This window comes from Crassostrea angulata, chromosome 7, assembly GCF_025612915.1.
Source record: "Crassostrea angulata isolate pt1a10 chromosome 7, ASM2561291v2, whole genome shotgun sequence".
NCBI classification, from domain to species: domain Eukaryota; kingdom Metazoa; phylum Mollusca; class Bivalvia; order Ostreida; family Ostreidae; genus Magallana; species Magallana angulata.
In genome coordinates, this window is record NC_069117.1 from 14,278,743 (window position 1) to 14,292,382 (window position 13,640).

The following is a 13,640-nucleotide window of genomic DNA, read 5'->3' on the forward strand; positions in this document are numbered from 1 at the left end:
TTTACTTTCAAATATACCGGTACTTTTAAAGATTATGTTTTTAAAATGGGAAGGCATACGAAAACATCCCTGCTAGTACTTAAAGTTACATCTGTATATATAATTATCAACGACTTGAGATTACCCGTAAATATGATAAACGAATTCTCTCTGATGCCATACGCTTATTTTCTGAATAGTTATTACGTAATATAGCATAGTACTACAACTTTTAAATGCAGCTATTTTTGATTGTGAGCAATTCGCCTTGAATAACACATTTAAGGGTAACGTCTTTTTGGGTCACCCGTACAGGAGTGTGATCTAAGACGCTGGGATTAAATCAAAGTACTGAAAGCCGGGCTCTTTTGGTGTGTCTTTATGAAGACTGAAGATCTCTCTCTCTCTCTCTCTCTCTCTCTCTCTCTCTCTCTCTCTCTCATACTAATGTCAAAAAACCGTCGGAGAGCGACCAAATTTTGTAAGCGGCTATAAATAAAAATATGTCTGTCTAGTATAAAAAAAAATTCAACAGTTGCTGCCTTGAATTTTGCAACAAGCAACGCATCAAGCGTTATATATTCAACCCCCATTTCTTCAACGCGCAGCAAAGTAGTTCATGGAAATTCATGCCCATTGTATGTGTCCAAAATGCATAGTCTTGTTTTTAAAACACGTTATTAATAAGAAAACTAATAAAGATAGAGAATTTTCTCGAAATTAAAAAAATAAGAAACAAAATACCAACATTTTTGACAAAACGTGGCTCTTTGTGCAACTATTTGGTAAAGCAGAAGCTTTCACTTTGACGCTGTTTGGTTTTCTTGTTTACTTTTGAAGTTGTGCTATTTATAGTAACATTGGCGATTTGCCTGCCTACAGCCAGGACTCTGATTTCAGCAGAGCTCTGCTAAAAATAATACCTTATTAAGGAAAAATGTAATTATAAACACTGATGCAATCGCAACTTCTCGGGCCTTTCCGGCAAGCTCGGAAAAACACCTCGAATATATTACCTAGGCGTCCATGACAACCCCCTTTTTATAAAACTTAATAAATACAACGAATTTTACGATCTATTGAAATGTGAGTTAGACTTCATTAAAGTCAATGATATACCCTAAATATACCAGAGAAGTGACTTACAATGCTGTCTAGCCGATATTTATTTTAATGGGAAGCGACTCCATTTTGTATAAAATTCTAACATCCGGTGATGTTAATACATTCGAGGTGTTTTTCCGAGCTTGCCGGAAAGGCCCGAGAAGTTGCGATTGAACATTGATGATCAAGATAATGCCTGTAAAGTTTTGGACAAAAACGACCTACCAACACAATACACCGTCACATATTGCTGGAGAAAGACTGAACGTAATAAAAATGTATTTACTCAGACACCAATTGCATGTTCTTTAAAGAATCTCCAGGAAATATTAAGCATAACGTAAGTTGTATTTTTTAAAGGAGTATAAAGTGAAACTTCTGAAAATATCCAGATTATTTGTTTGAAACGCCCCCTCTACCGCTTCAGGTTTTAATACACAAACCAAAGTAGGAAGTCTATGGTGATTTTAGGATTGCGTCAGCCATAAATAAGCCCGGATGATAACGTTAAAAAATTGTGAGAGGTATTCCGAGTGAGTTCCGAATGGTGACAAGATGTATACATTTCCCATTATAAATCTCAGTAAGAAATTTGATTTCGTTCCTGTCAACTTTTATGATTGAAAAATGTGTCAATGACGATATTTTGAATATTTTCCCTTTTTTAGCCCACCTGATCACAATTTGTCCGTTGCCTGTCGTTATCGTCGTCGTCGGCGTTGTCGTCGTTGTCGTTTTGACTTTTCACATTTTCATCTTCTTCTCAAGAACCACTGGGGAGATTTTAAACCAAATTTGGCACAAAGCATCACTAGGTCAAGGGGATTCAAGTTTGTACAAATGAAGGGCCACGCCCTCTTTAAAGGGGAGATAATTGAGAATTATTGAAAATTTGTTGGTATTAAAAAATCTTCTTCTCAAAAACTATTAGGCCTGAAAAGCTTAAACTTGTGTGGAGGCATCCTCAGGTAGTTTAGATTCAAGTTTGTTCAAATCATGGTCCCCGGGGGTAGGGAGGGGCCACAATTGGGGAATCAAGTTTACATAGGAATATTTAGAGAAAATCTTTAAAAATCTTCTTCTCAAAAACTATCAGGCCAGAAAAGCTCAAATTAAAGTGGAAGTTTCTTTAGGTAGTGTAGATTCAGTTTGTTCAAATCATAGTCCCTGGGGATAGGGTGGGGCCATAATTGGAAGATCAAGTTTTACATAGGAATATATAGAGAAAATCTTTAAAAATCTTCTTCTCAAAAACTATTAGGCCAGGAAAACTCAAATTGAAGTGGAAGCATCCTTAGGTAGTGTAGATTCACCTTTGTTCAAATCATAGTCCCTGTAGGTAGGGTGGGGCCACAAAAGGGGGATCAAGTTTTACATAGGAGTATATAGAGAAAATCTTTTAAAATCTTCTTCTCATAAACTATTAGGCAAGAAAAGCTCAAATTAAAATGGAAGCATCCTCAGGTAGTGTAGATTCAAGTTTGTTTAAATCATGGTCCCCGGGTGTAGGGAGGGGCCACAATTGGGGGATCAAGTTTTACATAGGAATACATGTATATAGAGAAAATCTTTAAAAATCTTCTCAAAAACTATCAGGCCAGAAAAGTTCAAATTAAAATGGAAGCATCCTCAGGTAGTGAAGATTCAAGTTTGTTCAAATCATACTTCCTGGGGGTAGGATGGGGCCACAATAGGGGGATCATGTTTTACATAGGAATATATAGAGAAAATCTTTAAAAATCTTCTTCTCAAAAACTATCAGGCCAGAAAAGCTCAAATTAAAGTGGAAGTTTCTTTAGGTAGTGTAGATTCAGTTTGTTCAAATCATAGTCCCTGGGGATAGGGTGGGGCCATAATTGGAAGATCAAGTTTTACATAGGAATATATAGAGAAAATCTTTAAAAATCTTCTTCTCAAAAACTATTAGGCCAGGAAAACTCAAATTGAAGTGGAAGCATCCTTAGGTAGTGTAGATTCACCGTTGTTCAAATCATAGTCCCTGTAGGTAGGGTGGGGCCACAAAAGGGGGATCAAGTTTTACATAGGAGTATATAGAGAAAATCTTTTAAAATCTTCTTCTCATAAACTATTAGGCAAGAAAAGCTCAAATTAAAATGGAAGCATCCTCAGGTAGTGTAGATTCAAGTTTGTTTAAATCATGGTCCCCGGGTGTAGGGAGGGGCCACAATTGAGGGATCAAGTTTTACATAGGAATACATGTATATAGAGAAAAACTTTAAAAATCTTCTTCTCAAAAACTATCAGGCCAGAAAAGCTGAAATTAAAATGGAAGCATCCTCAGGTAGTGAAGATTCAAGTTTGTTCAAATCATAGTTCCTGGGGGTAGGATGGGGCCACAATAGGGGGAATATATAGAGAAAAACTTTTAAAATATCCTTCTCATAAACTATTAGCAAGAAAAGCTCAAATTAAAATGGAAGCATCCTCAGGTAGTGTAGATTCAAGTTTGTTCAAATCATGGTCCCCGGGGGTAGGGTGGGGCCACAATAGGGGGATCATGTTTTACAAAGGAATATATAGAGAAAATCTTTAAAAATCTTCTTCTCAAAAACTATCAGGCCAGAAAAGCTCAATTTAAAATGGAAGTATCCTCAGGTAGTGTACATTCAAGTTTGTTCAAATCATGGTCCCTGGGGGTAGGGAGGGGCCACAATTGGGGGATCAAGTTTTACAAAGGAATATATAGAGAAAATCTTTAAAAATCTTCTTCTCAAAAACTATTAGGCAAGAAAAGCTCAAATTAAAATGGAAGCATCCTCAGGTAGTGTAGATTCCAATTTGTTCAAATCATAGTCCCTGGGGGTAGGGTGGGGCCACAATTGGAAGATCAAGTTAAACATAGGAATATATAGAGAAAATCTTTAAAAATCTTTTTCTCAAAAACTATTAGGCCAGGAAAGCCCAAATTTGAGTGGAAGCACCCCCAGATCGTATAGATTCAAGTTTTTTTTAAAGAATAGTCCAGGCATAGGGTGAGGCCACAATGGGGGATGAATTTGTACAAAGGAATACATAGAGAAAATCATTTAAAATCTTCTTTTTAAAGACTATTTGGCCAGAAAAACTTAAACTTGTGCAGAGGCATCCTTGGGAAGTGAAAATTCAAGTTTGCAAAATCACAGTCCCTAGTGGTAGGGCGGGGCCGTGATGGCGGTTTGAATTTTTACAAAGGAATATATATAGAAAATCTTTAAAAATATTCTGGGAAAGTTTTCGGTCCTAAACTTAGTACTTAGTGTGAGAGCACAGGTCATGCAGATTTAAGTTTGATGAAACCATGATTCCATAGAGAAAAGTGGGGCCACGAAATGGGGGGGGGTATATAGGAATAGAGAAAAATCTTCTTACAGTTACAACAACAAAAGGGGCTTGGTATTTACTAAAAAAAAAAGGAGGTGGATAAACATTGGCAGATTTTCAATTTTTTTTTTAGCAAGATCTACTGTACTTAGTTGTCAAAATATTTTGTAATGCTTATTTGATCAGAATTAAGGCAATTGTTGCTCAGGTGAGCGGTGTGGCCCCTGTGCCTCTTGTTCGATTTCAACAGTATTACTTTCACACATATGTGTATTGTATTTTTATTAAAAATCATCAAAAAGCGACTGAAGCAATAACTTGGGACAGACTAGAGCTTTCATTGTATATAAAAATCAGCACTTGACAAGTGCTAAGCAAAACTTCCTCCTTTTCAAAAGGGTTTTAAAAGCATCTGGAGGACAAATATTTGTGTCCTTCAAAGTGTTTTAACAAGCCTTTCTAACCAAGGGAAGACGCTGGATACCGTGACAAAACTTGTAAAAGCAAATAATATACACATATTTTTAAACAATGAAATATAAATATATTAACAACCATTTTAGATCATAAACGACTTGATTTTTTTAACGAAAATACGCTTCTATTGAATAAAAATCAAATCAGTGAAAAATATGATGTTATGGCAACGTCCAAAGGATCTTGATGTATGTACATGTATATGTAAACAAGAGATGACTTATTAACAAGTACTTAGTTTTTAAATAATAAATGTGCAATAATATATGAAAAATATTTATGTAAAAATGATCGAGATAAAAAATTGAAAATTTGAAACAGAACATTGTACTGCATGTATAAATATATCTCTTTATGGTATTTCATTTTATAATAGTTTTAATTAATGATAAAACAAGATAAACAAATTGTTTCTAATTAACTTATAATTATAGAGTATCTGTGACATAGAATTTAATTTCTGATTGCACGATAAAATGTTAAAATTGGACTAAAGTATATTTTTTTGTTCACAAAAATATTTAAAGAGCATCACCATTAAATACGAAAAATAGTTTCTATGATTGATTATTATAAGAGTTTTATCATTTATTAGTTTCATGGCTGTAAAATGTAAATCCATCCGTGTGAGTATAAGTTCCGCTTGGATTATTTTTCATCTTTTTAAGTTGAACGGATCTTCTAAAAGTAAATAAAGACAATATTGTTAATTACATATTAATTATCAGATAGTCATTTTCATTTGTCTTGTCTTTGTCTTATAGAAGGTTAAACTATTAAACTCAATGAATATTGAGTAAGACAATTATAAAAATAAAATGATTAATGTTGTAGTTTTTATACATAACATTACCTTAAGAAAAGAATTCCCACTACAACAGAGAGGACAATAATGACAACTATGCCACCTATCACATAGGGAAGGATTTTGTTAAATTGTTCGTCGAATTGACGTAGAGTTTCCTTTATATTTAACGTGCTTGTTTGATGAGTGACAGATCCCGTTGATACATTCGTTGTCAAAGTTGTAGCTTGGTGAGCTGGTTCTGTGGAGGTGTCTTCTGTTGTAGATATTGTTTGTGTTGTTGTAGTCGATTTTGTTGAAGATTTAGGTTGGTTTGGTGTTGTTGTTGTCTCCTCTGTTGTGGATGTTGTTTGTTTTGCTGTTGTTGATTGTGTTGTTAAAGCTGTGGGTTTATAAGTTGTTGTTGATGTTTTTTCTGTTGTGAATATTGTTGGTTGATCAGTTGATTTTGAGATTTCTGCAGTTGTCCACTGCTTTGTTGATGTCATGGTTGATGTTTGTGTTGTAGAAGTTGGCGGTATACTAGTTGTTGAAGTTTGTGTTGTAGAAGTTGTCGGTAAACTAGTTGTTGAAGTTTGTGATGTAGAAGTTGGCGGTAAACTAGTTGTTGAAGTTTGTGTCGTAGATGTTGTCGGTAAACTAGTTGTTGATGTTTGTGTCGTAGATGTTGTCGGTAAACTAGTTGTTGAAGTTTGTGATGTAGATGTTGTCGGTATATCAGTAGTTGTTGAGATTTCTTCCGTTTCCGATGTCGTTGTCACTGTTGTTGTCAAGTCGTCCTCTATTGTTGTTGTGGCTTCCATTGTAGTGGTTGTTATGATCTCTTTTAAAAAGGATGTAGTTGGGATGCTTGTTTCTTTTTCAGTTGTGAATAAAGTTGGTGTAACTTCTAACGTAGAACTGGTATTAATTTGAACGCAGCTAAAATTTCCAAAGTCGCCCCAAGAATTATTTCTACAAGACACGATGTTACTTTCGCCGTCCATCTCATAACCCGGGTAGCATGAAAAGGTAGCATTAGAACCTTCCAGCGTGCTTGAAGCATTCCAAACACCCCCGACAACAGATGGCAGGTTGGCACAATTCTTTACTACAACAAAACGTAGACATTATGGAATGTAAGCAAGTTGTAATCGGGTGTAACACAGAAAAAGTCGACAGAAAAATGTGTATACATGTAGATACTATGTAGCAATATTTTGTGAGAACACTCCTATTATAATTTTTGAAAAGTGTTAAAATCGTCATTACTTGTTAAGTCCAGCTTCCGGTGAAGAAGTTGAACATAAATTCTTTTTAAATATGGGTACGAATTTTAAATAAAGATTGTTTTATTTTAAGTAGAGTCATAGACAGCAGGAGGTACACAGAATGACGTCAAACGTTTTAATAAGTTATAGTAACCTCCCATACATAGCAAAATTTATTTGGTTGTTTTTTATGTAACATGCTGTCGTGATACTAGAGCCAAATAAGTTTTTATTATAAACTTTGGTTCGATATATACAACTTACTTTCATAAGAAGCTTCAACAGAAGTATTGAATATTACAGTAATCTGTAGTGTTTCCGCAGCTAAGTCAGCGGAATCTGTAACGGCATAATCAAATGCACATTCTTGGTCTGTTCCGCATAAATCTACAACTTCCGGTGGCAGATTGGTAGGCACACTAAATGCTGGGCGAAATGACCGTAGCTGATAGTCATCATAGGACTTCCCAGGTTCATAAGTAAATAAGGATGAGTTTTCTGTAATCCTCCCTAAAATTCATTTGGAATATATGATCGTCAACACACTTCATATTAAATTCAACAAAAATATCTATCTTGTTTCTAAAAAGATTGTTTTATGAAAATTATTTTTCTCTCAGGTATATAAACGTAAATATCATAGTTGTCATGATTTGTTGAAAATTAAACGATACTCTCACATGATAAAATTTTAAATTGGACTGTAAGTGGTGGAACTTCCGCACACTGCTGCAATATTTTTACACCCAAACCTTATTAATTACTTAAAAACATGATTTATATCACAAATACATCATCGTAAAAGATTCTACTCGTTTAAGCGTATGATATATTTCTTGAAAACTTTATTACATGAGACTCCAAAATCGTCGAAAATCTGTTCGGTAGATGAGTTTGGGTAGAGAATCCTTCCAGAATCCGTTTGCAAATCATTATTTGGATTTTCATCAAAATCTCCAAGTAAACCTCTTAAACTCCCTAGAAACAATGGGAAGAGAAAAGTTTAAAGAAAGCTAGTAAATCAAAACGATCATCATCTTTAGGCATTAAATCTTTGCAAAACGATTTGAGTTGCATTAGCGAATTGCTGGATTATTCTTTCTTTTTTTGGGGGGGGGGGGGGGGGGGAGGGGGGTAACAACACTGACCAGCTAACGATTTATTTCCAACTATTGGTAGAATGTTAAGAACTTTGGAGCTTGCTATCGCTTTAAATGCTATTCCAATCTCAGTGAAGGACACAATGAACTCTTTTTTCGTTGAATTAATGTTGGAATCATTTGATGCAATTTGCAGCACGAATGCTCCTACAAAGACACAATATTCGTTCAATATAAAACAACATTATCAATATATATATATATATATTCACTTCAAATAAAAAACAGTTATCTTCAGAAAGTAACGAAATTTCCTAAATCTAGAATACATAATATCACCTGGAAATTGGTGTGCATTCGATTCATCGAAGTCAATAACTTCTCCATCAACCAGGATGTCGGCTGTTCGAATGGAGTTGAGACGAACTTCCACAACACCGGAAGTATTGGTGTGTTGAGTTGCAATGGCGGTACAAACACTTGCATCCACTAAATCTCCTAATATTATTTAAAGAATGCTGATTTTAGATTAAAAAAAAACACGCATTTTTAACACATACTTGTAATAATAATTGTCACCCGTAGCCCTTCTCGCTAAAAACATTCGATTTTACACAAGATCTCTTATTTCTTGGTAAAGAGGGCCAGTAAAGCGTACAGTAATATTACCATTTTCCTTACGAAACTGTTCAAATCTGATTTGACTTTGAAAAATTCCGTCCGTGGTTTTCAGGTACACGAATTCCCCAACACCATTGAATGTATAGCTGTATCCGTCTAAGGTGGTGATATGGGGGTCACCGTTCGTCCTGGCTGGAAAATAAAAAAAAATGCATTTAACCTTCAAAATAGAAATGTGGGTATCAACAGTATGTCTTTCCCCAAAGACGTTAACGTGTAGTTAACGGTTAGATGTGCAACATTTTGAGCACACAATCCTGCATCCTTACACTAATTACTAACCTGGACGCGGTGGTTCATAGTTTTCGCAGGAACTATATTTCCTATGCGTAAAAAAACGGGGACAAATGTTTTCAGCAACGACGATGTTTCCACCAGTGACGACATTGTAACCATTCCGAGAATATCGACAACAGTGGAGGAAAGGAAGAACATCAAAGTAAAAGTTGGTGAGGTAGGGGTAAATTCTGGATCCTCCCAGGTAGTGGTATCGCTGTAGGGACCCGCCTTCTTTAAGTCTTGAATCAATCAGATTGTTACTCGAGTCGTAACAACAGAGGTTGTCCATTTGTTGTCTGTAAATTGAATTAACTTATATGATTTAATGAACTAAATGAGTAATACAATAATCTTTAACAAGTAATGACAACAAGCAATATACTAACCCCAGGTCAGTTAATCGGATACAGTGCGCTGCATCTCGTCTGTGTAGACAGTTTCCAGTACGGGAAAATTGCGAGTTTCTGTTGAACATGTTGCAATCCGGATCCGGTTGGAATCGCACAATATCCAAGAGAGCTTGGTCTAACGTGCAAGGACATGGTTGAACATCATCAGATGGGAGTGGTGGCAACTGTACTTCCGTATTCAACCAGTTTTTACATAAAGAGTAGGCTTGGTCGGATGGTAGAGCTAGAGGGAATATATCTGACCAAATTCCTCTTTCAAACCTTAATACATATAAATATATAAATAAATACATCGGTATATAACTACATGTGTTCTAACATTGTTATATAGACATTTTTTGATAATTGAATTTCATGCATTTTTGGTCATATAATAAATTTAGAATGCAATACATGTATATTATTATATAATAGAGGATCATTTGTGTACGATGCAATTTACTCACTGATCATTTCTCTGCGGTGATGCTGTGACCCTCACAGCCAAAGCGTAACCACTCGTTGGAAGGAAGAGTTCTGTCGTTCCTAGTAAACGCTGCACTCCTTGTTTTAGAATCTCTTTTTGCCATTTTAAACCACGATTACCTTCCTCCTAAATAAATACTAAACTAGTATCAACGTACTAGGATAACTGCAACTGCCTTCTCTTTAGATAGCGTTTTTTAAAAGATAAAAGATCGAAGCCTTAAATACATTTGCACCTTTAGATAGAATAAGTGTATGTCAACTTTCTCGTCGTCCTTTAATTCTGCAACATCCGGGTCCCATGAGATTTGTTGTCGTCCTGAGAACCAATCAGATGCGCTGTGTCTGTATACTCGGTGTTTGCTGTCGGCAGGATTTACTATAAAATATTTGCTACGATCGATTATGATAGAAAACATTTATGATATGTGTATGAAATTTAGAGAATCTAAAAAATACAAATTCAGAGGAACATTATGTCTCAGATATCCGATTTCAATATCTTTGGATTATAGGCAGGATTTACTACCAAACAGAGACAACAAAAATAATGAAATAACTTAACCGCTAATACTGCGTAATGATTAAATTTTTGGAAGACTTTGTTCTTTCCTGTTCTTTAACACTAAACCCATTGTAAATTCTGCTGTTACATAATAAGCTAATATATTTGTCGCATGGAGTTTTAAAATCAATACAAATAGTCTAGTACTAAACTGAAATGTTAGCTTTGTTGGCATTCGTTTATTCCAATCAGCTATATGACTCCTCTTGAATAGATTGGCATTTAAATATGATAGCACCGCAAGAAGTACATGTATATCTATATATTCCTTATTTCAGTGCAAATCAATGCCAAAATAAAAACAAGTCGTTTGATACTAAAATAAATGCCTCAAGTGTTATTCTAAAACGTCTCAAAATGACTGGACAAGGCAATTCAATCGCTAAAATGATCATCATATTTTGATAAGCTGGGTTTAAATTGTAAAGCCATTTACTGTTCATTTTTAAAAGCGTTGATAAAGGAGATTGTTTTCAATAGATACATGTTAGCAAAATTTTGAACATTTTTGAAAGACAAAAGAGTATATACGTATGTACACATACTGATGGTGTATCGCCCCAAAAACGTCTTTCTATCTCCCTGCTGATCTTCAATGACGACCTGGACGATAACATCGCCTGTGTATAGAAACATCGGTGTTATACACGCCATGCTGAATTCTGTTTTTCTTTCACAATTTTTCTTGTCGGGAAGGCCAAGGAAATTCAGTTCAATTGTCGCTCCGGGTTCGATACATGGGCCACTGATGACTAGGTACTGCCCCCCTAACATTGGTCCATACCGAGGGGTAATTGTCAATCTTCCTATAAATGAAAAATTAAAAAATGATTAAAATCCATGGATTTTAAAATTTGTTTCAGCGAGAATCACAATTTATTTGGATAAGTCATAAATCACGAATTTACATGTAATACCTTCTGTATTACATCCTCCATCACTGATGTCACTTGCATCAATCCTAAACGCGAATTTTCCGGGTATATCTACATTTGAATCTTCATCCACTTTAACAATATCAGGACTGCGTGAAGAGTTGACTGTAAAAGATACTATTCCATCTCCAGCGTTGAATCCAACCTGAAAATGTATTAAATAAATATATACCCTAGCATTACATAAAGTCAATATTTGGTAACCAAAAAAGAATACCTTGCCCCCCCCCCCCCCCCAAAAAAAAATCATGTAACTTTTCTGTATCCAAAGAGTAACAAGATATGACATATACCATATTTACTGTGATAAAATAAACATTCTCCTAATAGCTGTAAAAAAAATGTTAAAATATAATGTACTTAATAGTCTAGCTTGTACTTTTGTTTCCAAATTTCGCTCAAAATCATCAATCATGTACCGGTAATTTCAAAGTGACTGTAGGTTGTGTCATTCGATTCCTTATTTTTAGTTCTAATAAGTTATCTTGGCTGTTTTTTCTTCTTCTTATTGACAAAACCAGTGCATAATAAAAGGAATGCAGTGTCAAAGTTGCATTAATATTATATTACGGGGCGATAATATGCTTGAATTCAGGAGTGTTTTGTGGCACAACTGCTACTATGTTACACATTCTTTGTCAGTGTGCAATACTCCTATTCTCGAGAACAAAACATTGTTGTACCTGAGCGGGGGTTCCCCCTAACCCAGTGGTACTGTCCCCTCCACTTGCTGTTCCAGTTGTCCACTGTATGTCTTCATAGTTGTATATTGTGAAGGAATGCTGGCCGTTTGTTATCAAGACTGCTTGGAACATGTTGTTCTTCATATATAAAACAAAGAATTTTGAAATCAATTAATGCTTCGAAGTTTATTTCGATACCAAAACCTTATCATACCTAATTGTAACTCGCTTTCTTATATACTATGATAGATGTGTGTTGTATTTGATTTTTACCTTAAAGCATCCTCCACTAGCACATCCAAAAAATGCAACCCGATCCCACGTGGCGATAAATACCCATGATGCCCTGAATCTAAAAAACCCGGGAAAGTAAGCTCGCACTTCGTCTGTGGCTCTGTCAAGCAGAGTATCATTAGTAGTCTCTCTGTACCACACTGTCCCCCCATTTCTTGTATCAATGTCTGCCCAAAAAGGAGCTATCATCCTGGCGTCATTGGCAATAGGAAATGGGTTTGGGGTGTATGTTCCTACAGGTCGTAGAAAAGATATAACTCCGTTTGTGTTCACCTGAAAGGATAGAGTTATGAGAAAGATTTTCTAAATAATCAATAAAATCTATTCTATTATAGTATCGTTCAGTTGTTGAATATAGCATCCGGTCATGATTTTTTGTCATTCCCACTAAACTTAAATAGATATTTTTCAAGTGTTTTTTTTTCTAGGTTTTGCGGAAACGCCATCACTTCAAAATACTGAAAAAAATGGATATATGGATTTTTATATGGATAAAAATGGATATATAATCATTCATTTTCAAAGCAAAACTCCGTTTGAGGCATATTTTTTTATAACACATTCTTAAAATAACATCAAAATGAACATGTGTTCATCACAATGAAATAGAAAGGAAAAAAGGATGAATAATGATTTATATTCTTTTACCCCGACTGTTTAGGTTAGTAACACACCTAACCACAGGATATAAAGAGTTAGTTAGAGAGGAAGGTATAGCCAGCAAAAATTACCAAGAAGATTGACAGTTACTTACTATTAGCTTGGTATGTTGGTGGTTAAAAAAGGGGAAAAGAGTTGATATGGGTATATCTGGCGAGCTACCGTCGTCATTTTTGTTCATAGCAGTATCTCCGGCTTGGTCACCGAATGGATAGAGGTCATTCAACGAAAGTCCCAGAGCAGGTCCAACAACGAAGGCAAAATACTCTGCCACCAGAATACTACGCATGCCGATATCTTTGAGTGAAATTTAGTAAAATGTGTGAGAAAAAGGTAAGCACCTCAGATCTAGAAAACTTTGTCCTCGGATCTTCCTTGTTGTGTGATTACCCAATCATATGATTCGTTTGCGTGCGTTTTTGATACGCAGAATCGTCAAGAACGAAAGAGGATTAATTTCCAAATTTCGTATGCTTTATTTTTAGTCAAACATTGAACTTTGACATCCAGTACCACTCCAATCGTGATTTATAAATTGTACCTTTGTCTTCCTTCACATATTCCAAGCAAATGATGTTAATACATAATATTCTTATAAACTTAATGTATATCTCTAAAGTAGACTTGTTCAT

General features: G+C 35.1%; 1 protein-coding gene across 2 annotated transcripts; it reads right to left on the reverse strand.

Annotated features, from left to right (window-relative positions):
- Positions 1–4,654: 4,654 nt before the first annotated feature.
- LOC128157520 (protein mesh-like) lies at positions 4,655–13,640 on the reverse strand. 2 transcript variants are annotated; one of them, XM_052820105.1, is made up of 16 exons: positions 13,103–13,640; positions 12,328–12,621; positions 12,055–12,192; positions 11,354–11,516; positions 10,982–11,242; positions 10,108–10,250; positions 9,853–9,998; positions 9,383–9,667; positions 9,000–9,292; positions 8,706–8,849; positions 8,376–8,534; positions 8,085–8,243; positions 7,789–7,914; positions 7,201–7,446; positions 5,735–6,776; positions 4,655–5,559 (listed from the first exon to the last, which is right to left on the reverse strand). In XM_052820105.1, the coding sequence occupies exons 1-16, from the start codon at positions 13,295–13,297 to the stop codon at positions 5,466–5,468; spliced, it is 3,888 nt and encodes a 1,295-aa protein (XP_052676065.1). In that variant the 5' UTR covers positions 13,298–13,640; the 3' UTR covers positions 4,655–5,465. The 2 variants fall into 2 exon arrangements, with proteins under 2 accessions (XP_052676065.1, XP_052676064.1); XM_052820104.1 differs by having other exon boundaries at positions 4,655–5,562; positions 13,103–13,635.